General features: G+C 28.8%; 1 protein-coding gene and 1 non-coding gene across 2 annotated transcripts in view; one reads left to right on the forward strand and one right to left on the reverse strand.

Moving 5' to 3' along the window:
* The window catches only part of LOC107437680 (polycystin-1-like protein 1), a 584,482-nt gene that overhangs the window by 330,628 nt on the left and 226,994 nt on the right, over positions 1-26,860 (reverse strand). The window contains exon 5 of the mRNA XM_071186788.1: positions 568-723. Within this exon, the coding sequence (XP_071042889.1) occupies positions 568-723 (156 nt within the window). The remainder of the gene's footprint in view (positions 1-567; positions 724-26,860) is intronic.
* TRNAA-UGC (transfer RNA alanine (anticodon UGC)) lies at positions 19,365-19,436 on the forward strand. The gene has a single exon. It is a non-coding gene; the product is annotated as a tRNA-Ala (tRNA).

The raw sequence follows: 26,860 nt of genomic DNA on the forward strand, positions 1-26,860 counted from the left end.
TATAGAAACATTTTACTCTATATATATATATATAGGGAGAGTGTGAACTAATAGTACGAATTGAAAAAAAAGAAACTAATATATCTATTGATGCCAAATAATACTGAAGAAACTTTCAACGCAAACAAAATTGATGAAAAAATTACAAAGATATGTGGTGTGCAAGGTCAATAAAATAACAATCATCGAAGTATTATTTTATCTGAATGAAAATTGCAAGTTGTTAGGACAACGTACCTTTAATTGCAATCCTGGTGTTCGATATATTTTGATAGTGAAGAAATAATAAATGTAAAAATATTTTCCCTCATTAATAACGCATTAAATAACTGGAATCAATTATGTTTATAACTATACATCAACTTGTAAATAACTGTAGATATTAATTGTTACAGTGTTGTCAATTTGCTTTGTATTTATTCATACAAAATCGAATCGGAAGACTAAATACACAGATGCAGATTTTTTGATCAAATAAAATTAAATAAAACAGTTACATAAATTTTTATCAATACGGAAAAAGTGATTGAATTGTAATAATCAAAAATTATATTTGTTTGTACTTACGAATATTACCAGAGATGTTTAACAGTGTAGTATTCCATTGGGTTGTAATGTAAGGTTTTCCTCCAGTATTTTTCTGAATGGGTATGCTGTAATTATTGTGAGCAATATTTCCATTGTAAAACCAGTGAGCTGATCCCCAATAATACTGATATTGATCTGAAAAAAAAATTGTTTTTAGTCATTTTTAAATTGGTACTATATTAATATTATATAAACGCTAGCTGTTGTCGTATTATATGCTAAATCACTACGTAAGCTACTGCAGTCTGTTTGCATTTCTCTGTTTAGGTTTACCAAATAGTGCCCTTTATGGCTAAATTCGGCAAATATAATGAGCATTTGTTAATTGCATAATCTTCTAACAATGTTAGTATAAACTATTCTATTCCCGTTAATCGGAATTTCAGAGATTCTAATTTCAAAAATTGAATCTTTCGTAGGATTAGTGCACTCAGGATTTGCGTAATGATTGCGTGGTATATAAAGGGTTTTCCGTAATCACTGCTCTTAATCTATGTATATTTCATTAAAAATTTTTTTGGCAATAATAATAAAATGAAGAGTAGGTCTGACTGTGTGAGTCTTTCTCATTCTAGAGATTTTTTCGTAAGTGTTCAAAAATGTGGGGCAATTTTAGCTCGCTATCCTAAAATTAGTTAAAAAATTTCAACTGTATCGCTCTTGATAGACGGTTGAAGAAGAGAAATTTTCTCATTGACTTAGGGCTCAGCAATATAAATTAAAATTCAGACGATTCTTTTTTTTCTCTTTTTTTTCAATTTTATTTATCGGTGAAGTTTGCTAGCTTATAGCTGCTATTAATAAAAAAGCAATTTTTTACACGCTCTTTGATATTTAATTATTTTCTTAGTCGTTATGTCAAATAAATTTAATGGGCAACGGGAAGTTTTCGGAAGCCATGTGAGAGTACTTTTTTTCATAGTTATGCTTTTACAACATGTTTACATAAAAATAAATAGTTTTTTTATTTTATTTTATAACCGTCGTTGAACAGCCGACCCAATTTCTGGGTTTACGACTACTAATATTCAACTCCGTAGCCTTGTAATTTTGAACCCAATCCAGAAGACAAGGGAACTCCTGGATCTAGTATTGGGAGAAATTTGCCTTCGCGGAGGAGATTTTGATGGAACTAATCCGCATTACATGGAGAGGAAGACCACGAGAACCTCCCACGGTTAGCCTGACTGCAAGGGCACTCTAACCCACGATCCGTCTACCACTGAGGATATTTCACATCAGCTCTGTGGTCGGTGCAAGTCGGATGCGGAATTCGTATCAACCAGCCATCTGCCGGGATCGAAACCCGGTTCACCTCATTGTAAGGCGAACGCTCTATTCCCTGAGCCATCGCGGCTCAAAATAAATAGTTTAAAACCAACGGAAAATTAAGTTGCCGATGCTTAATTAATTTTGGTAATTGGTACTAATTGAAAATAAAACTATGAACTAAAAAGTAAAATTAATGGGAAATAGGTACCAAGTTAATTAGAACCGTAAAGAATCACAATGCTATTTTTGACACGAATTAATTAATTTCGGTTACTAAATTAATTTCGGTTACAGAATCTAATGGTGTCTTGGTAATTGGTAAAGTTTTAATAGGTACCAAATACACTAAAATAGGTACAAATAGTATATTTGGTACCAACATAAAGTGCGTCATAACTGTGAAAGTTTAAAATTGATACTGGGAAAAAATGTTTCTCACGCGTTTCCAAAAATTATAAGTTGAGAAGAAAATCGTTTGATTGTGGAAAAATTTCTTATCATGAGTTGGTCTCGGTCAACAGCATCATGCCAAGCAAATTACAGTTTGAGTATTGTTTTAAATAAGTATTTTTCTTTTCGTTTTGAAATGCAATGTTTTAGTGCATATTTAAAATCTGAAGATTTCCGGGTTACTACTTTCGTTTGATTATGACGAAGCTTGAAAAAGGGCGCCATCAAATATTATAATACTTGAATATATAATATAGCGCACTCTTTCAATTTAAATTTCAATAAAACAAACAGCATATGAATTTGAAAGATCCCGCAAGCATGCTATGTCCGGTATGATGCTATTAAAGAATTAACTTACGGTGATATTTTTCACAAATATGGCCAAATAAGGGACAACTCTCAAAACATGGCAAAGCTTACACTTTATTTATGATGTGATTTAAATTTTCATCAATTTGTTTTAAACTCATAACTAGTTAGAATTTACAAATCGCAGGAAACTCTCTTATGAATGCTGAAAAAAAATGCGTGAATTTAACCATAAATCACATTAACAACCTTGAATGTTAAGCCTGTTCACACCTCGCCTCGTAAGCATTAACATACGCGGAGAGATACGCCGGAAATATTTTAAATTTCTTCCGGTTTAAAAAAGTTTGTTATTGTTTATATTCAGTCTACCATCCATACAATTTAGTACTGCCATTTAGTACTGCCATAGACAAGACTGCAACAACTACAGTTGATTGCAAAAAATTTATTAAATATTTTAAACAATGTGTTCTGGTCGCACTTAAAATTAATAAACAATAAAAATAAAAGCGCTGTTTTTTTTTGGTACGAAATTAGTTAGAATATATCATCACAATCTATTTCAAGGCAACCAAATATGTATTTATAATGGGATTAATGTTTCGAACAAGCAGAGCAATGGAAGAAAAAAAAACGTTTTCTTAAAATAACCAAATGAATGTGTTGATATATTTTGTGCGTTATTACTCAGCGGTTGGCAACAGGAGGTTATGACGTTTACGGCGGACGTTTCGCAGCTGCTTGGGAAAGATGAACAAGATAAGCGTCGTTTGAACTGAAATTTGTGAGAGACAACGGTGGAAAAAAGAACCCGCTGCGACAGAACTAAATTTCTTTAACTGTAACCAATGAATTATGATAATCTTTTGCGCCCCCTACTGGGTTGCTCTGGCAGCAGGAAACAATATATGGAAATAACTTTCAAAAACATAATTCTAATGGTAATTGGCTGGAAATAAATCGCATTTTTTGTACTATTTTCCGTCAATGTACTGACGGTACTATATTTTAATCCAAAACTGCTATTTTAATTCAATTTTGTTAAGGTTTAATTTGATTTTTATGCATTCGAAGTCTTCCTATGTTAAAAGAGGTCGAAATTTTGCAACCAAATCAAAGAGTTATTAATTCTTTTACAAACAGTGATTTAAAGAAGAAAGTTATTTAAAATTATATTAGAAACAAAAATTGGGGAGGGGGCAATACTTTCATAATATATATCATATTTTTCGATTTAAAGAACTTTCATTACATGCAACGTTTAATAAAGTATAGAAACATTTTACTCTAATTATTAAAAAAAAAGAAGTTTATTTTGCTAAATTACGCAAAATAAAACACCAACTGATTTTTCCAAGAAAAAAATTTAGTCTTAATTAGAACGTAGACAACAATACTATGCACTTTTTTTAACTTTAAGTTTTAAAGTTTATTTTAAAGAACTTCCATTCCATGCAGTCTTTGCTAAGCATAGTAACATTTTACTACAATTATAAGAACAATTTAATGAAAATTAATGCTTCAAACGGATTTTTTTTTGTTTCTCCAAACCACAGAAAAATAAAAGTCCACAAGATTTTGTTAAGAAAGAATAGGTACACAATTAAAATGCAGACGACAATGCTTGCGCATTATTGTTTTAATCACAAATTTTTAACTTTTAGATTAAAGAACTTTCATTATATGCAACGTTTGGTAAGTATAGAAATATTTTCTCAAATTATTTGAAAAAGAAATAATTTTAAAGAACTTCCATTTCTTGCAATCTTTGCTAAGTATTGTAACATTTTACTGTAATTATAAGAACAATTTAAAGAAAATTAATGCTTCGAACGGAATTTTTTTTTTGTTTCTCCAAACTACAGAAAAATTAAAGTGCAAAAGATTTTGATTAAGAAAGAATAGGTACACAATCAAAATGCAGACGACAATGTTTACGCAATATTTTTTTAATTACAAATTTTTTACTTTTAAATTAAAGCACTTTCATTATATGCAACGTTTGAAAAGTATAGAAGCATTTTCTCAAATTATTTAAAAAAAATATTTTAAAGAACTTCCATTCCATGCAATCTTTGCTAAGTATAGTAACATTTTACTGTAATTATAAGAACAATTTAAAGAAAATTAATGCTTCAAATAGATTTTTTTTTGTTTCTCCAAACCGCAGAAAAATAAAAGTGTAAAAGATTTTGTTAAGAAAGAATAGAGGCACAATCAGAACCAGTATCAGCTTGCGAGTTGAATAGTGGAGGCTTCAATCTTCCTGAAACAATCTCTAGAAACCGAAGAGAAATTGGAAGAAACGTACAGCTGTTCCGACCTAGATGACTTTTTCACAACTCTACGGTCAGCAGCTTTTTCCCGAAAGTATCACACTCCAACGAAACACACACACTACCATTCCTAGATTTCTGTTTCTTTCTTTTACCTTTTCTGCCTCGCCCCTATTTTCCCTCTCCTGTTTCAATGGTTTCATGGCACGGTTAACTTGCACCTTTTTTTTTTCTTATTTCTTGTTTTACTTTTAAGGTTTTGCTTTGTATGTGTGTGTGTGATTTTTTTTTTTCGTTTCTATAATACCAATCGCTTCCTGTTAGGTGGTTTTTTCCGACCTGCAGATACAAATGAAAAAAAAAAAAGAAACTAGAAAAATAAATTTAGCTTCCAGACTACAGTTTCTTGAAAAGAAGGACGATTTGGTGGTAGTTTAAAAATGAAGTTTCGAGAGTGCCGGAGTTTTTCATCTGTTTTTTTCACCCCTCTCTTTTTCTCGAAGAAGAGTTTTTCCTAGAAAATTACAATTTCGCGTGTATTTAGGATTGAGGCGTTGAAAACATGTTTTTTTTTCTTCTCCAGAGGTGTTGGAGTGAAAAGTTTCGGGATTTGCTGTCGGTGTTACAAATTTAGTTGATTAATTTTTTTATGACGGAAAACAATTCTTCCTTTTTGGTATTGTTATAATTAATAGATTATTAATGCATTTTTTAATTATCTGACTATTTTTTATGAAAATAAAACATCGTAAGCACGCGTGTTTTAACTTTCCTAATTATATTTTGATAAATTTTTGATAGAATATTATAACTTGGCATTGTACATTTAGAACAAGAATAGCACAATAATAGACATATTAACACAAATGGGATAAGGATAATTTTTCCCATTGGAAAATAATTTCTTTTATTCGGTATTTTCAATGCAACACATTTAACATGTTTTTTTTTCTTAAATTTAATTTTTTTTAATTGTAATATCTCTACAAAGTACGTGTTTCAATTTCCCGATTGAAGAAAAAGGAATAAATTTTAAATTTAAAGATGCATTGTGGTGGGCTTAAATTGCAAGTGTATGTTTAAAACCATATAATGAAATAATTCTTCTATCATCAAGCTTCCAGTATTTTTATATTTGGAAAGAGAGGTACTGTTAAATATATGCGGATTTTTTAAGGTTGATATCATTGTCCACTTAACTTGTAATAATTTCTTTTTTAAATTGACAAAGGAGTAAAAGATACTGAAAATGAGCTGAAAATAAAATAGCATTGACGACGACTGGATGAAAATAAGGTGAATAATGATGTTGATTACAATACATGATTAGTGTCTCCCCTTAGGAAAATTTGCCATAGAGAGACCTGTGGTAATCAATGGCAACCTATGGTTACCATAGTAAATTGTATGACAATATACCTTACGCCTATGGTGGCCATAGAGATCAATATAGCACAACGCCATAAACCTATGGCAACCATAGAAATTTGTGTGGCAGGATACCATAGGTCTATAATAACCATTAAGAATTGTATAGCATTTATATGACAAGACACCGCAAACCTATAGTAACCATGGATATCTGTATAGCATTTATATGGAAAGACAATCCTTTACGGAAATGTACCACACACATATGGCAAATGTATTCGAACACACTTTACTTTCATGGTAATCTTATGGTAAAATACCAAACAGTTATGGGAAAGTAACATATGCACATGGCAAACCATTGAAACATACCATATTTACTTATTCATATGGTAAATGCAACATACATGTATGGTAATCACATTGCAATGCTTCATAAATGTACGGAGAACATACCATGGAGTGGTGGTTTTGTTACAGCCACAAATCATACATGTATATAGCCTTCAAATGGTAATGATCATGAATGATCAATCATCATTGTTGATCAACTTTGTAGCTACTCCAGAGGTTGTCATTTCCTTCAAATAGCAATGGAAAAACTGAAATGTATATTCTAAACAGCCGACACTATAGCCTCATCATTAGCTCTTTTAAATCACTTAAACTCTAAAAATTTCCGTATTTAATAAATAAATAGTAGGTACATTTTTAATTAGAAACAACTGAATAACGCTGTGACAAAATAATCTTCTATTTTGACATATATTATCTCAAATACTAATGATCGCATCAATAATATTTGACGTCAGAATGTTCCTTAAATATTTCTTTAGAAGTGTGCAAAAAAATTTTTAAGAAAAATTTACTGTTTCATCTAATGCATTTTGAGTTATGAAAAATAAAAACAAGCTTGTTTAAAACTTTTTTGAAACAGTGGTGGTGGCAACGTCGACGGCAGTAATTGTTTTTGAACACAGAGAGATAATATTATACACGCAAACGCAGAGCTATAAGCGATAAGCAGAGAGCTCGCCGCACTTAACTATATTCAATACTCAATACTTATACACATTTTTATCGTTAAGCATATTTTAGTTTTTTAGTTTTCCAATCTCTATTATGTACGACTAGCATATTTTGTACACATTCACTATAATGCACTCAGATAAAATTCTTACAACTGAATTATAAGAAGCAGAAAACAATTACTACTGTAAGATATTTCTCAACATTACAGGAGTGGTAAAACAAGAGGGAATTAAGAAAAGTTATTATCACCCTTTTCCAAACGAAAAAGTAACCCTACTTCGACGAAAGCAAACTTAGAGCAACTCTAAGGTCTTCAAACGTGAAATTAGCGTCAGTAGAAATTAGATTTATAAGATTTGGCAACACATAAAGTGGAGCATTCTTTGTTGCCGAACGATAGAAAAAAAAATTGGAACAAAAAAAAATGAAATAAAAGGAAGCAGCGAAAAGAAAATTTCCCTACCTAAAAATCAACTCAATATACGGACTAATGGCATCGGGGTTAATATATTCAGGATTTCACGCGATGCATAACGTAAAAAAAACGGATGGGAAAATGTAATTTAATTACACAACTTACTTCGCGTAAAATGTTCGCTCGAATGCTACCATTTTCTCCTTCAAAATTTTTTTCCATTATCGTCTGCTCATGAATTGTTCGCTTTGGCGACAGTTAAAAATGGCGAGTTAAAACCTTGAACCACAATGTCAATTAAAGAGCAGCGAGGAACAGACAGTTTAATTAGTGTTTCAAGCTAGTTCTTTGGAAAAGAAAAGTGTTTTATTATTAGATCGCTAGCCATTATGCTAGGGACTTCATTAAAAGCCTTGGCGCGGTCATGCGTTGTCCCACCTATTATATTTATAAGGATCTCCGAAGAATCAGTCCGCCAAACGAAAATGGGATCTTAAGAAATAAGCAAACGATAGCTGGGGGTTAATGTTGGCAAATAAATTTTAGTAAAAAAGGCTTGAAAAGGAGATACAAAAAGAGCAAATCTGATTATTATTTTTAATACTTTTTACCACTTTTTTTTCAGCGAAAAAGATGAAAGATCTTTATCTGATAATATTGTAAATAGGATTACATTAAATTAGATTTTTAAAAATATCAAGCTCTCAAAAGGAGAGCTTTAATTTCATTCTGAAGGAACGCTCTTGAATTTAAATTCAATTATTGGGCTCATAAAATGATTTTGATTGCTTAATTTAACAACCAATTTGGGATAATAGGATGGAGGAAAAGTTTTTCTGGGCATAAATATGCTAACAAAATGCAGTAGAATGTACGAATTGCCCTAAATTAAAACTATTTTTTTTTATTAGAATTTCTAAAAACATTTCAGATTAATTGCAAAATTGATTTATTAAGGAGCAAAGACAGAAACAGTTTCAAAAATTGTATCTCATTAAATAAATAAATCACACTAAGAAACTAAAAGCTAATTTTCTTTTATAGATTATTTATTAATCTTTATTTTGAGTATATTTCAGGTTTTTATATTTAAATTTTGATCTAAATCATAATCTTAATTGTTAATCATCAAAGTAAGTAAATATTATTAAATTTAAATTTTGACAATGAATAATCATCAAGTTAACAAAATTTTAAATTCAAGTTTTGACAAAAAATAATCATCTCAATTTTACACTCTTAGTAGTTTTTGAACAAACTGAAATAATCAGTATTTAAAGAAGATAAAAAAGGACCTTAATTAAAGAGTATTAACGCACTTTTTAGAAATGAGCACATTGTTTAGACTATCCAATCAAATCTTTCTTTCGTCGATGAAGAATGCATGCTTGCATTTTTTCCCATTTCGGTGTCAAAATTTGAAACCAAAAACTAAAAAATTTCTTTTATAAAAAAGAAAATACATTAAATAATTAATATTGGTAGAAAAAATTTAAAAATAAAAACGTTGGTAAAACAAATATTTACATCAATAACGAAACCAAGTCCGGTACCAAGTTCTAAGTAAAAAAAAAAAATTATCATCTGAGTAACCTCTTTTGTCCAGTGAACCAGGCTGAACTAGATCAGTCTTCCACTATCATTCAATCATTTTCCGTTTGCACTATTCCTATTGGATGATACGTATTCCAGTCCCAATAGAAACGCATTCCTATTGGTTGTATCTGTAACTGATTGATCATTGATGGATTTCCAGTGAACAAGATGGTGAAGTGACGTCAGCTTAGACATCTCTACTGAAACAGTCAGCTAGTTAGGTATAGTTCTTAGAAAAAAAAATCTTTCCTGGTCTCCAGGTAAATTTTGATATTGATCTTCTAGAAATTTTCAAGTCAAGCAGAGTTCCAATTTTCCAAAACGCATTTTGTGAACATTAAAAGAGATGAAAAATGAGTTGATTCAAATAAAATATAAAATAAAGATGCTTCAAGAAAACGGATTTATTGTAGCTGGAAATCGGTCGTCTTATGTTAGAGCTAGGCCTCCTGTTTTGTGCTCACAAAAAGCGAGAATCTTTAACTTAATTTTAGAATTAATTTTTGCACGTAAAAAAAATATTGCATACAGATTTTAATTCATTTGCTTCCTTGGTAAATTCTAAAAATATCTAATGACAATGTGGCCTAAATATAAATTTTGGCTGCAAAAAAATACAATAACAGTCCTTCTTTCAGTTAGAAAAAGGATTTTACTTTCCATATGTTAAACTACAGATCCTGGAGTTTCCTTATTAGTTCATTAACTACTCAATATTTTTAAATGATTTTTGTTTCATTTATTCTTAATTTCTATAATTTTTAGGTTGTAAGAATCTCTAAGATTTAATATTGCAAAAACTTTACATTTAAAAAAATACTAACGATCTTAGAGTATAAAATTTGGTAAATATAGGTCAAAAGAGCATATTTCAATGAATAAAATGAAACTAAAATCATTCAAAAATATTGATTTGTTAACTGAATAATTTGAGCTGTAATAGGCCAGTGGTTAAGACACTGAACTGTCGTTTTAAAGGACTTGGTTAAGATCCTCAATGACGGCTTAAAGCTCATCTAGCTCCAGATCAATGAGACACAGGGTCAGTCTGTACACAATAATCACCATATTTACATAATCATGCCGTTTATCATGAAGTTGTAATACCTTAACTTCCATGACACCACTAAACCACTATAGTTTGTCTATGGTAAGAACTCCCCCCTCCACAATGTCTGAGGCCGTCTGCTACTATGGAAACAAGTATAGCGCATTTCAGGGAGGGTAGCTTCGCTTCACTCTAGGGCTAACACAGTAGACAGAAGAAAAAGTTTCCCTTTCTCTCGCCAACCCGAGAATAAGCCTGTCCAAAACAGTGACCTCACACCCCTACTTGAAATAGTTATACCTCGTTACCATAGTCACCGAAACGTTCTTACTTTCTTCTTACTTCGAGTTCTTACTTTAGACAAACTATAGATGTTGAGGGACAGATATACTTCACTGAATAATAATAAAATAATAATAATAATAATAATAATAACAAAATAAAATAATAAAAAATAATAATAATAAAATATAATAATAAAATAATAATAATAAAATAATAGTAATAATAATAATAATAATAGTAATAATCATAAAATAAAAAATCCGGACTTATATTTCTCCGTAAATTATCGCGGAATAAGTAATATTATTTTTTTATCATTATAGCTGTAGCAGAAGAGCCTTACTTCACTGAATAATTATGAAATAATAATAATAATAATAATAAAATAAAATAATAATAATAAAATAATAATAAAGTAATACTAATAATTATACTAATAATCATAAAATAAAAAATCCGGACTTATATTTCTCCGTAAATTATCGCGGAATAAGTAATATTATTTTTTTATCATTATAGCTGTAGCAGAAGAGCTTTACTTCACTGAATAATTATGAAATAATAATAATCATATTAAAATAAAATAATAATAAAATAGTAACAATAAAATAATAATAAAGTAATACTAATAATTATACTAATAATCATAAAATAAAAAATCCGGTCTTATATTTCTCCGTAAATTATCGCGGAATAAGTAATATTATTTTTTTATCATATGAAAGGGATCCTAAAGTCCCTTATTGGGGAAAAAATAACCTTTCGAACAATTTTATTCAAATTATATGTTATTTTTATTCCTAGTTGCAACGTACTTTTAAACAGATACTCATCAAATTTTAAAAGTTTCTTCAGGAGAACCCAAACTAATCAATTTGAAATTTATATATCTTAACTTTAAAATGTAAAATAAAACTCCTTGCTATACTTGTGAACAGTTTGGCTCCGAACAAGCAGCTTTAATCGTTGAAAGTGAATCGCGGTCGTATTTTCACGCCAAATAGGCCGCCACCTCTCAAGTAATGACCGCTTCTAACTTTGGGACGTGCTGCTTTGGCTCCTCGTAAAATACGCCTTAAAACTTGCTTTATGTGTCCCTTGCTTTAAGGGTTAGAAGCCTTCTAGAAATCAATTAGAACAGGAGGTCCAGAACATCTCAACTCCACCGTGTTTTAGAATAATTAAACTTATTGTCGTGGAAAAGGGGCAAAATCTAATATGCTACACCGTCATGCTAAAATTGAAGCCAATTATGACATCTTCGAAGTTCTTTCATGAAATAAAGAACTTTGAAGTGTCCAAAAGTTGGGTGATAAAACTGAAATGCATTAGGTTAAGGACAATAATTTAATCAATGAAATTTCAGTGTTAATTAGCGAAATGCAAAAAAGTAATTAAATCTGTTTACATTAACAGAAATCTGAGAAAACATAAACTTTGATATATTTTTTATTACTTCAGAATAGATCTCTAAGGAATCTAGTCAATTCGCTGAACACTTGTAATAGATTTTTCTAAAAAAATAATTATAATAATTACCTTTGATGTAATCAAATAAAAACATTTAAATTAAAAAAAAACTATTAAAACTCTTCCCGTCTAGAAAATTGTCAACGAGTGATTTCTTTTATTAAAATGTTTAAGATACAAATTGACTGCATTGTAAAATATCCCGGATCAAGTTATGGTAGAAAGTACTGGCATTCAAGGTGCCAGTACTTTTTACCGCAAATTCCATTTTTACCGGAATATGTTACAAAATGAAAAATCGGATTTACCGTAATTTTTATAGTAATAATTTCTTTAAAATAATTGAATCACTCTAATTAAATGAAAATTAATGCAAATATTACGGTATAGTATTTTACTATAAAAATAGAATGTACGAATGACGCACCCAAAGTGCCGCTACTATATACAGTAATCCAGAATTTTTACAGTGTATGAGCAAGTTCAAATAATAAAAAAAATTATTGAAAAACATATTGTTTTAAATCTTATTAATTTAAAAATAAATCTTTCTTTCATTAAAATAATTTATTACAATATATGACTTCTTAAAACTATAATACCTACTTAATATGATAAAAATATAGGATATATTTAGTAATAGCAGTTTTTAGTTTTCATTTCTCTAGAACTAATTAATAATGTTAGACTTTACGACCTATTTGGTTCAAATTTTTTATTCTTCCATTTAGAGTTAAGTAGTTCAAAATTTTGAAAAAAATCTGTGTATCTTACAATTTAAATATTTTATTTGAGTATTATTAAAACAAGCAAAATAAAATAATATGCTTTTATAAAAATTTTGTTTTACGTAAAATTATGTTTGAATCAACAAGTTTTAGAATTCTGAGACAAAATTATTTGATTGTTATAAATAATTTCAAAGATGTGGGGAGATATTAAAAAACTAAATAAGAAACTTGACGCTTTTTTGACTTAAGTAATGGAATAACATTTTCCAGATTGTGGATAACCCCTTCTCAACATTTTGAAAGTCAAAAATCCCATATCCATCTAAAAAAAAGTCACATTTTATTCCCGTTGTTATGAGAAAGCATATTGCTGACTCAGACTTCATGAACTAAAATATCATCTGCACAAATATTCTACCATATATAAGGTTATAATAAGTAAGATAAGGCTCGAATAATTAAGATTGCATCTTAAAATGTAAAAATTCTATCATTATAGATTTAAAGTTATTGAGGTGTTTTATTTTTTATTTTTCTCATTGTTCCTACCAAAGACAGCCTTTTCTTAGACGTGTAATTCTTCCTTAACATACGAAACACGGAATAAAACACTACACTAAACCAATGACCTCATCAGAAGCCGAGACAGGTGATTTCTTCACTCACTGACGTGATCAGACAAGTTTTGACCTCCTGGGTTCATTTAATAAGATGTGCTTAGCTGTCATTAAAAAATTGAAAGAATTATTTTTTAATAAGAGATAATCATGTTTCATTACAAGATCCTAAAATGAAGAATTAATGATATCCTTCTGATAACAACTCTTAATGGTTTTGCGTGCTGATTTTATTTCATTTATTAAGTTAAATGTCTTCACTTTTCTTAAAAAATGATGTAATTATTATATTAATATGTGTAATATGTTAATCAAATAATCTGCATGTCAGCAAGTATTTTTTATGAAGTTTTAATCTTTGGGATGATTCATCTTAATAGCAATTAAAATTTAATTTATTCGAAACGCATGCACGTTTACATTGGTTAAATTATCTATGTTTGAAATGTTAGTAAAAAGCCATCTGAGGTATTATTGTTATTTTAATAATTATAAAGAATGTACATAAGAATATAAGAATCTAAATATGAACTAGTGAATCAAAGTTTGTCTGAATATATATTTAAAACTTGTTTATCTCTTCTTCATGCATTCCATATCAGACAATAGTAAAAATATATAGCATTTATCATTATTAATATAGTATTTATCACAATTATTTAAAATATATATTATTTATCAATTAAAATAGATACAATTAGTTTTTCAATTAAAATAGAGATATTCAATTAAAATGGAGACTATTAATAAATTAAATTGAAATATGAAAACAATTTTCGCAACCACGGATGAAATATATAGGTTATCGAGGCAAGTGAATAAAATTTGTATACATATTACAAGATTAAATTTACTGAAAGGTTTGAAAGCGTACAAGGTGATATTAACACTAATTTACGCACAGTGTGCCACAAATAAATAAATAAATAAATGAATAACTTTGAGTAACTTTTGATCTAATGATCGGATCTTCACGTTCTAGGACTCAAACTTAATGGTTCAGGGAAATGACCTGAAATACGCTAATTAATTCTAAGTTACAAAATTAAACACAAAAATGCATTTTTTTGATGAACATGTCTCTGTTTAAATGAATTTGAATTTCTGACCTCCAAAATAAAGAGGGTATACGCAATCTGGGGAATATGGTCCCCATAGTTTGGTCAGAAGTATCAGTTTCTCTTAAATCTATAAAATGTTCACCATTGAAACGGAGTCTCTTCAAGAAAATTTTAATGTTCTTTACTGAGAATATAAAATACAACTTAATTTATATTACCAAATAAAAGAAATTTATACGTAGATAATTTATTAAAAAAATATGTGTTAACATACAGTTATAAACAGCCTACAATCATTAATTGCTAAGTCAAGTCCCTTAACCCAAACCCAATATTGCTGATTTTTGAAAAACTTTGTTTCATATCTTTTGGGAAAGCGCAGAAATACTAGGCAATGAAACAAAAAATTTATTTAATTATATTTTAAATGATAATTTAAGAAACTGATTTCTTCAAATTGTTTTAACAAAAAATCATTTTAGTTGATATGTATTCAAGACAATATTAAACCACTCAAACTTTGAAACCCACTCATGTTCCATGGTTACAAGTACGCACCTCGGTAGTCTGTACACACCTTTAAATTTTTACAAATAGTTCAGGTATATCTTAGAAAACCTGAATTTGCAATTTTATTTGCATTTAGTTTTCTAGTAATATACTTTAATGCCATAATTCTCGTAAACAACTAATCAAGTTTTTTAGCAACATCCTTGGGTAACAGAAAGAGAATTGTATTTAAACTTGAACATTGAAACAGGCACAGACGCAATACGAAATAACATGAGTCACATCTACTTCTAAATTTAAGAATTTCGCATATTTTTCTTTGAATTTTAACATATTAACATGTATTTCTAAAATATTAATATGTATAAATTTCTCCCTCTCTTTGATACCCATTATTTTCATAAAATAAAAAAGTTTTATGTAACTTTTCACATTTTATACTCAAATTACTCCTAAATAATGTAAAGAAGATTTTAAAAAAAAAATGTAATTCTTACGTAAAATAATTATTTTATAAAAATTTACTTATTAAAATTTACTTATTAATTTATTTATAATTTTACTAATTAAGTTCTATAATAATAAACCAACATCAAGGTTTTCCATATGATGTCTTTGGCTCTATGTTATCATTCGCCTTAATTAGGAGTAATGAACTGAATTACAAAAAGCATAAAACAGAAAATAGATAGCAAAAAAATAGGGGAAAAAAAACAATCTTAAATTAATGAAATGCTTGATTTTATTTGTTTTAAATGAGAAGAAATATTAGCAGTCATAACTTAAAATATTTCTTATGAATGTTCTGTAAACAATATCCACTTTACGGTGTGTGATGCATTATTTTTATAAATTACAAGCATCTATATTACTTACAAAGATATGTCAAATATAATTAATCATGTCTCAACATTAAAAACATTCTGAAGACAGAAAAGAAAGAAAGAAAGACCGCGAAGTATTTTGATCTTCTTCCGGTATTAGAGTAGGCAGGTGTGAAAAATCACGTTCCAGCTCGCAGAATAGAACGTTTTGGCGAAGACAGATTTAGAGTTTGTTATTGAATATCTACGTTGTTTTTTCGCCAACAGCTGTCTTTGCTGTCAAAAGAACCCGTTCTGTTTTTACTCATATGCCAAATGGATATAGACGTACCATGGATTAACGTGATATGTAAATCTCCTACGCTTAGAACCACCTGCACTTTCTTTAATGAGAAGGATATCACTAAACGCTCTTTTTTTCCGCCATCCAAGTTCATTCCCCTCTTTCAATTTTTGAAAATAAATTTGTACGTAACAAATTGCTCCTTTAAGACACATTTATTCAAGAATCACAAAACATTTATTAAAAAAAATAGCGATAAAAATTTATTATTTACGCTGTTCACATAATAATTTACAACTACATTTTAGTTTTAATGATGCCTAAATTTTAAAACTTCTAAACGTACAAATTTTTGTCTTAATTATGTTACGCAAATTACTTTGAGAATCATGATAGCACCATGTTATGGGGGCGGGGGTTGCAAATTAGCAGGTCCTTTATTTTAGTGTGAATGATGCTTTGTAATAACACCGGGAGAAAAATTAACGAAAATGGGCTATCTATGCCTTTTATATTTACTTAGTTTTTTATCAGGTTTTATTAATTTTAAAAATTGATGTTAGAACAAAGGAGTTATTATTTTATGAAAGATTAAAGAATAATTAGTGTCCCCCAACACCAAAATTTATAAATAGAATCATTTGAGAGGGTAAATATGTGGTTTACTTCATTATGGTGCTTATTTGCTGTCCCTGGCCAAATTATTAGTCGCACTATAAGATTCTATGTAAAATCATAATTATCAGGTGATACTATACAGCCTTATTGTTTTTACAAGACCGAAACCGGTTTGCACTTGTTTACGTTCGTGTATCAATTGGTTAATATTGTAATGCAATATATTGAAAATAAATACAAATAGGAAGTTTATAAAAATCTCCTGTATAAAAACCCATTACATGTATGTTTAAATATAAAAGTCTTGCCTATAAACTCGTGCAAAACATGTAATTATTAAATAACTACAGTGAGCCTAATATTTTCATCTAATTATTACAATATAATAATATAATACAGTAGGGAACCGATTATCCGGAATGATCGGGACCATCGCTATTCCGGATAACTGATTTTTCCGGTTTTCTGAATCGCTACAAAAAGCCGTTTTTTTAAATTGTTAAACACAACTGAAAAAAAAAATATTTAGAAATCTTAAAGAGAAGAAAAAACGATGAAGTAATACACTAATGATTATTTCCGAAATGATGGTAAGGTAAACATCTTTCAAAAAAGAACGAAAAATCCTGAAATCTTATGAGGAAAAAAAAAAATTTTTTTTTAAATGGCGGGAAAATGTATTGAATTTCGTTCCGGTTTTTTGGTTTTCCGGTTTCCTGATTTCCGGATAACGGGTTCCGTACTACCTGATATAATAAATATTCTATATTTATATGATATATCATCCAATTTGTCCAATCGACGAATTTATGTTATATCTCGCCTTATTTAACCAATTGATACACGAACGTAAACAAGTTCAAACCGGTTTAGACCATGTAAAATAATAAAGCTGTATAGTATCACCTAATATTTAAGATTTTGCATGGAATCTTATAGTGAGTTTAATAATTACCCTTTAGTTACTCTTTGATCATATTTGAAAAAAAGTACAGTAGGGAACCGATTATCCGGAACGATCGGGACCATCGATATATCGGATAACTGATTTTTCCGGTTTTTTGAATAGCTACAAAATGCCATTTTTTTATAGTTAAACCCAACGAAAAAAAAAATTAAAAATAATCTTAAAAAGAAGAACGAAAAATCCTAAATTCTTATGAGGAAAAAAAAAAATATTTTTTTAAAAATGGCGGGAAAACTAATCGAATTTTGTTCCGGTTTTTCGGTTTTCCGGTTTTCTGATTTCCGGATAACGGGTTCTGTTCTGTAGTTTTGATTTTAAAATATTTCAGAAGTTACGAGCTTGTTTACTGATTGCATTGCACAAGAATCATTGAACATATTTAATCGTTTTTGCCGACTGATATATTTTGCTTACGATACAATTTGTCTATGTTTCAAATCGTTTCCGAATGTGGAGAGATGATAACTATTATAACACATTAAGAAATGGTATAATATTACTTTCCTCAGAAATATTCATTTTGCTTTAAACTTGTACTTTTATTTATTTTATTTTTGACTTTTTTTCTAGAACCTACACTCCTAAAATGTAAATTTATCAATGAGAACTATTTCTCTTTTTTTAATTTTCGAAAGTACAGTGTGCAAAAAAAAAGATATCACCCTGAATAACTTTCGTTCCAATGACAGGATTTTCACTCACTAAATTTCAATCTGGGGGTGACTTCAAATATGCTAATTATTTAGTGCTAACTATTAATTAAGTTGCAAAATAGGTCGAAAAAGGGCACTTTCTATGAATAAACATATATTTCGTATTGCATATTTGGATTCTTAATATAGAGGGTAGCCGTGATCTGGGAAATATGGTCCCCATAGTTTGGTCAGGAGAGCGATTCAAATTTTGGACCCCTTAATGTTAATTTCACTTAATGTGCTTTTAGTCATATTTTTAACTTAATTAAGCATTTCAAAAAACATTGCACCCGCTCATAAAGCCCAATTACCCAAAAATAATTTACGAAAAATAATTTTTAATAACTATTCACATGAGCTATAAAAATGGATTATTATTTGCAAAGAGCACCATATTTCATTTAGCGATGAAGCATTCGAAAAACAGCCTTAAAATATACAGCCTTAATTGTTTGTCCATTCAAAAGCCCATACAATACTTTACAGCAAGATTAATTTTATAGTTAAAAATTATAGCTTCGCGTCCAGTATAAGGCAATTATACTGTAGTTTTTTATTTTGCCTGGCAAAAGAGCTTCAAAAAATACTATTAAGTCAACTTTCAATAAAAAAGTTTCTTACAGTTCATCAATCTGCACGCAATCCTTGACTTTCTAGCTTTAAACACGTATGGTCATGACGAGTTTTTTTTTCATCATTAAATCATAAAGTTGGAATAATAGAGTATTTTCTTTTGTTTTTAACTAAAATCATAACTAGTTTTAGAAAGCGTAGAGCAGTCTTTTCTTAAATCAATGATTTCTTTTCATGTTATGGTTTTGTTACGTAGCTGTGTTATTCGCTGTGTTTATGAATAGCAGGTGGCTCTTTTCTTATGAATTAATCATATTTTTGGTGTATTTCATATTGCATGAATGTTTAAGAAAGCACGCATAAGCGTGGGGGTGTAGCTCAGTGGTAGAGCGTTCGCTTTGCATGTGAAAGGCCTGGGGTTCGATCCCCCACACCTCCATGATATTTTATTTTAATTACCTTTTAAAATCCTTTTCCAAATTTTAATGTTAGGAAATGTTCTATTATTTGAAAAACAAACCATAGCTTCAAACGAGTATAAAGATATACTTCATTTAATTGGTTCATCAGCTTCTGTTCTTTTGTTTGATTAACTTGTATAATAAAATCAATTTTGTATTATCTTGTATACATGAAACATTTAATTATGCATTAAAACCAATTTTATAAACGCAAAACATTTATGTAAATAATTTTACGAAAGTGTATAAGAATATTTATATAATAGGTTTTTAAGCTCGTTCATACTTATCAAATCAAATATATAAAATTCTCTTACGTGGCTCCCAAACTTTGGCTGTATTTCTTTTCCGCCGGTGGCAACGTTTGCTTTGTATTGTTTACGTTACCATTTCTCTTACACGGCGAATCGACCAATGATTGCCACTAAAATGTCACATGCCAAATCTAGTTGAGGTGGCTCAACATATAGCGCTCTTGAGAACGGAAACTGAAATAACCAGAGAGTATCAGCTGCGGCAATCTCATACTATTAAGCTAGGCAGAAGTGAGTAGTCTTTGTCGATCGATCTCTATTTTAGTATTTTGTCGAAAGCGCTTTTTTTCACGAATTTATATATTACGAATTTATTTGACGATTTTTGATTTATATCACGAATTATACAATAGCACATTTCTAATAGGCTTAGCGAATTAGATGTCATTTATTTGAATTCAAATTTATTTTAATGACTTAGTATTTACTAAAAAAAAAGTATTTACTAAAAAATTTTTAAAAAAAAAGTTTTTATATGGATTTGAATGATTGTTTTGAATTATTTAAATTTTGAGCATTTGCAATGTACCTAAGTTAGAAGCGAGCGAAGCTCGCTTGGTTTGCGAAGCAAACTATATAAGATTGCGTAGCAATTTTCGGGGATTGGCGAGCGTTAGCGGGCAGGGGGCGCAGCCCACTAGTTAGATATAATCATACAAAAATATTTATATAAATATTAAAAATATTTATAGAAAAAAGTTACTGAAGAGTAAAATTCTGCTCATGAAAATTCACTTTCACCATTTATTAAAATTTCTTAAAAAAGAAAACATAAAAATAAAATAAAAACTTCGAGGAAAAACGAAAAGTGAGAAATTTTATTTTAAAATATATTTCTGTAATAAATTTGAAACGTTAAAAAATCATCAGAGACTAAAGTTTACGTAAAAAGTCAAATAATTCTTAGTTTATTTTTATAAAGAAAAGCAAAATGTTTGATTTCATTTTTTTAAGTGGTAGCAACACGCTTTTCAAAAAACTTAAATCTTAAGCTAAATTAAATCGGTGACAAATGTAAATTATGAATCTTAAAATTAATTCTTTTAATGATGTTAATCAGTCAGAAAGTTATTTTTTTAAGGGAAAAAAATACAACCCAGTTTCAATTATTTATTTTCATTTTTCAAAAAACAAATAATTAAAATTCAAATAAAAACGAAATATCTTTTATTTTAGAAAAAGTAACTTCATTTTGATTTTCTGTTTTTTATATTGAGAGGATATAATTTGCGTGAAAGTTTTTGCTTACTTTTTAAATATTGAACATAAAAAAAATTTCCACTGTTTAATTTCTTTCGGAATTTTTTTTAAATCACTTAAGCGTACATGAAAATATTTTTTTTAATGGATTTTAATTGAATTTTACAAAAATATGTGGATAATTTATTTAAAAAGCATGCGACAAACAAATACCTGAAAAATGATTTCGAATTTTTTCTTTCGTATTATTTATTTGTATAACGACGAAAGTAACAGTTTAAAACTTTTAGAGCTATTTTGTTGCCGGAAGAATAATTTAAGAAATGGCGCGTTTATGAATCTTTCAATAAAGGTGGATAATTCATTTTTTTTTATTCTACTTTTTTATCCAATTTTACAAAACTAGCATTAAATATATAGTAGCAACATGGTAGTACAACAACTTTCAAAAGTAAGTTTCTTTTAACTTGAACTTCGTTAAGTTTAAAGTTAGTAACATTACTTGCTCTTGGAGCATAGGAACTTTCCAACTCATTCTATTTGAAGTCAGATATTTTTACTCTCTCCATATCCTTCCTGTTGTTTTCAATTCGTTTACAATCGTCCTGCGTCAAGAATTTTTAGGCCTTCCTCTTTTCCTATTGCCATGAGGGTACCAATTAAAAAATAAAAACTTGTTTTATTTTCATTTTTTCAGGTTCACGTAGAACATGACCTATCCATTGCCATTTATATATTTTTAATTTCCAGATCAATCGGTTTCCGTTTTACTTTTCTACGGATTTCTGCATTACACATATTTTGGAATCACTTTTTACTCAAGATTCTTCTCAAACAGTTGTTAAAAAATACATTTTTATTTCAGTGTCATGTCTCAGATCCATATAGTAGGACAGATTTAACATTCTAATTTTAGTTGAATTTGTCATATTTTATTTTTTCAGAATTTATTAGGAACTAGCCGCCTAAGGTGGCCATCTGTCCGCCACGCTAAAGGTTTCCACAAATAAAGTTTTTTAAAACATAGCAGGAAATCTGAAGATTAGTGGACAATTAAAGTGTTCCTGTCCAGCAATTTTGTCTTCATATCCAGTTCTGCTGCAGATGTGTTATAGCTCTTGAGGATGTTTGAAATTATATAGCTACAACGCTTAAGAAAAAAAAAACTAAAATGCTAAATACATGAAAAGAACACGAAAACGAATAAATTTTTTATGGTATCAATTTCTATTTCTATATAATTTTTTATGGTATCAAATTCTATTTCTATATCTGTTACGTCAAGCACTCAGGTATTATAATTTGATCTAGTTGTGCTTGTATAATTTTGATCTAGTTGCGCTTTCTACGTCATTTTGTTAACATCGTTTGGTTTGTTATTTAACATCGTTTGGTTTGTTATTTCTAAGTTAACTTTCAAAAAATTGGCTGGCATCAGCATTTTTATTCTTTAAGTTGTTTATTTTTTCTTTTGGAATTCGTTCCTTTTTAGCGAAATGTTTTTCAACCTAATCGAATTCTTTGCCGACTGTTCTCTGTATATATAAAGAAAATAAAGTAAATATTTTTAAAGTGTTGTGAAAAGAATTTTTAGTTGTACAAAGTACTACAATATCGCTACAAAAATTATCGTCTTCGCTTAAAAAAAAAAAAATAGAGCGTGGAAAGAAGAAGAAAAACTTATTATAACAATTATGAACAGCGACAAATATATCAAAGCGAAGCGTTCTATTTACGTATCGAATATGTTGCCACATTTTTAATACAAAAGTTAAACTTTTCTCCACTTTAATAAATGTAAACTAATGCGAACTTTACAATTAAATTATTAATTCCTTCGTATATTATTGGTTTAAGTTGTCGAAAATTAATATTTCAATTGTAAGGTTCGCATTAGCATACATTTATAAGAGTGGGGAAAAGTATATGCATTTTTTAATAGTTTTTTGAATATGGCTCTTTGAAGACGAAAAAGCATAGATTTTCTTACAAAATGACTGATAACTAAAAAACTAATCCAAATTTTTGAAAAAGAAAAAAAATACTTCTTCATTATGTCAAAACACAATTATGTGCCGAGTTTCGTGCCTGGGCGAGGCTTCTGGGGCGATATATTGTGATTACAGACACACACACGCACAGCCGCGTTTATTATTATGTATAGATGTATAGATAACGGAACTGCTTAAAGCTATGTTGAATCTATTTACTATATCTTCACTAGTCACTCTTTCGTTGGTTGCCAATTTTACTTCCATGAAAAGTAAAAAAAGTTAATATAAATTTTATTTTTATTTTGAAACTTTACTTTATAATTAAATGTTAGAGCAATGTAAACATTTTTTTTTTGCATTAAGATTATTCTCTATAGTGTTATTCAGTGGCAGTTCCGCAAACATGTAAAGTACCTATATGGAAATTGTACTGAGCTAAAGTTAGATGTAAAAATCTACACTTTTGGACAAAATATGCCTTTTTACTACATTGCCAACAAGATCTTTTTCTCACCTATTTAGCATTAATCTAGGATGATGCAAATTTGATGAAGGCTCATTAAGGGATCAAATTGAGTAAGGGACCATTGATTGAAATATTCAAAAGCACTAATTTATTACAGAAAAGGAGAATAGTAACAAAATAAATTTTTACAAATACTATTAAAAATCCTTTATAAATATTAAAAAAAAATTTTTATACTACTTGATTTTTACACTAAAATTGAATATTTATTATTTTGTGTTGAACAGCAGCTCTACTAATTCTCCTGGGCATTTTAAAACAACGATTATATTACCATGAAATTATGTGTTGTGAAAATACTTAAAATATTGGATTATACAACATCGTTAATTTAAAATAAACTGTTCGAAAACATATTCTTTCAACAAAGTAAAACAAAAGACGATATACAAAAGAAAATCTCCTCTAATTTCCAGACAAATATAAAATAAATCACTGTAAAAACTCTAACATCTTTATTTTCCAATAATATACTTTAAGATGCTTCTTAAATCTTTTAACAATATAAATACAACGAGATACGTAATAAAGGTATTTTCAATGGAAAAGTTTTTCAAAAGTTAAAAAAAAGCCGCTTTTTCTTTAGAAAATGACCTAAAAGAACAAAGAATCAAACCCCACAATTTTACATGTATTGCTTACAGTATCTTTTCCCCGGTAGGCAATATACGTGAGCAAACAACGTTAACGTACATCTTCAGAGCAAACGTAAAAAAATAAAATAAAAACATCGATTACTTCCCCTTTTTTTCCAGTTCTTTACTTTCAACAGCGGACAATACATAACCACATTCTAAGTCTTTAGAGGGTCCCATTTACTCTATAAAGTTAAAAAAAAATAGGTACCTCGACAAAACAAGGTATTAAAAGAATTCAATTCCCTTATCTTTTCTATGTCTTTCCCTTTTTTATTTTTTAGTTAGAAAGCACTTCGGCAGGAATGCCAACGATTTCGGATAGACCTTTCGATGCAACGACTTGTGCTGTAACTTCACGAACCAATTATCGGTCAACCGAAAGATGGTAAAAAGTGGATACAGCATTTGTAAAAAAAAAAATGTTTTTTTATTTCTGAAATAGATCAAACGAAGTAAATACAGATTTAATGGTGTACTTAAAATTGAATTAAAGGAGAAAAATTCAATAATAATAAACTAGTTGGGGTATAATTTGTTATCTATTCTTAAGTATGATTTATTAACACCAGTTTATCTATGATGTAGTCATCTGATGAATAATACGTAAATAAGAATACTTTTATTTATATTAAATGGCGGATAAAAATTAATACTTATGTAAAATTTCATACTATTACTTATGTGAATTAGATTCTATAATCTATTCTACATCTTTTCCTTTTATTTTTAGTTTCAAAGTACTTCAGCAAGAATGCCAACTATTTCGGATAGACCTTTCGATGCAACGACTTGCGCTGTAACTTCACGAAGCAATTATCGGTCTACCGAAAGATGGTAAAAAGTGGATACAGCATTTGTAAAAAAAAATGATTTTTATTTCTAAAATAGATCAAACGAAGTAAATACAGATTTAATGGTGTACTTAAAATTGAAGTAGTGGAAGAAAATTTAATAAGGATAAACTAGTTGTGGAATAATCTGTTATCTATTCTTAAATATGACTTATTAACACTAGCTTATTGATGACTTTGATGTAGTCATCCTATGAATAATACGTAAATAAGAATACGTTTATTTTATATTAAATGGTGGACAAAAATCATTACTCATATATAATTTCTTATACATAATTTCTTATCGTTACTTATGTGAATTAGATTCAATTATCTATTCTACATCTTTTCCTTTTATTTTTAGTTTGAAAGTATGCTTCGCCAAGAATGCCGTTGATTTCGGATAGACCTTTCGATGCAAAGACTTGTACTGTAACTTCACGAACCAATTATTGGTCAAACGAAAGATGGTAAAATGTGGATACAGCATTTGTAAAAAAAAAATTATTTTTATTTCTAAAATGGATCAAACGAAGTAAATACAGATTTAATGGTGTACTTAAAATTGAAGTAATGGAGAAAAAATTTAATAAGGATAAACTAGTTGTGGAATAATCTGTTATCTATTCTTAAATATGACTTATTAACACTAGCTTATTGATGACTTTGATGTAGTCATCCTATGAATAATACGTAAATAAGAATACGTTTATTTTATATTAAATGGTGGACAAAAATCATTACTCATATATAATTTCTTATACATAATTTCTTATCGTTACTTATGTGAATTAGATTCAATTATCTATTCTACATCTTTTCCTTTTATTTTTAGTTTAAAAGTACTTCACCAAGAATGTCGTTGATTTCGGATAGACTTTTTGATGCAACGACTAGGGCTTTAATTTTACGAACTAATTAGCGGAAAACCTGAAAATTGTAAAGAGTGGAAACAACATTTAAAAAAAATTAATTTTACTTATAAAATAGATCAAACGAAGCAAATACAGATTTAATTCTGTACTTAAAAGTTAAGAAATAAAGAAAGATTCAATAACAATAATCGGTAAAATCCTAGTACAGCTCACCTCTTGGTGACTTTTTGAAATCTCGCCGAGTTAGCTATCATTAATGGGATCAACGTTGCTTTTTACAAATTAAAGAAAATTTAAATTATTACAAATTTATTAAATTATTTTTTAATGGAATAAAAAGTAACTTTAACATTTTCAACCGGTACACCACAAAAAATAACGGTATTAAATGAAATAACGGTTAAAAATGCAGCAATAACGATGATTTTAACAGCAAGTGATCAGAATAAAATGAAAATAAAAATAACGATCATAATAAATATAATAATAATAATAATAAATAACGTTCAAAATAATCTCCCCGAAATATCTTTCGGAAACCTAGTTTGGCGAGATTTCAAACACTTGCTTAGCGAGATTTAAAAAAATCGCAGTTACGTCTTACGTCTGCTTTCTAGTTGTTATCAGTTATTAAATATCTATATTATATAAAACGCTAATACGTATGTATGTATGTATCAATGAAACCGATGATATTTCTTTTCTCGCGCGGGCAACAGTTTTCATTTTTAATTGATTGGATTCGGCGCGCAAGAGCACGTAGTGAGCAACCAGATAACAATAACCAGAGTGAGCATTATCAGGTTGTTCAATTCAGATTCATGCACTAAAAACATGACAATATTTAATTTAAACTCAATTAGGAATTAATTAATTAATTGAAGTGAGAATGCTTTAAAAGGCCGCTGTTGAATTGATATTTTTCTACTGGGAGCTACCTAAACGTCTAAAAAACGTTTAAGTGTTTGTATTGAATGCATTGAATTTTTTTATATTTCGCGTTTATTTATGCATTGAATTTT

The sequence above is a fragment of the Parasteatoda tepidariorum genome, chromosome 10, assembly GCF_043381705.1.
Source record: "Parasteatoda tepidariorum isolate YZ-2023 chromosome 10, CAS_Ptep_4.0, whole genome shotgun sequence".
In the NCBI taxonomy this organism is placed as follows: Eukaryota; Metazoa; Arthropoda; class Arachnida; order Araneae; family Theridiidae; genus Parasteatoda; species Parasteatoda tepidariorum.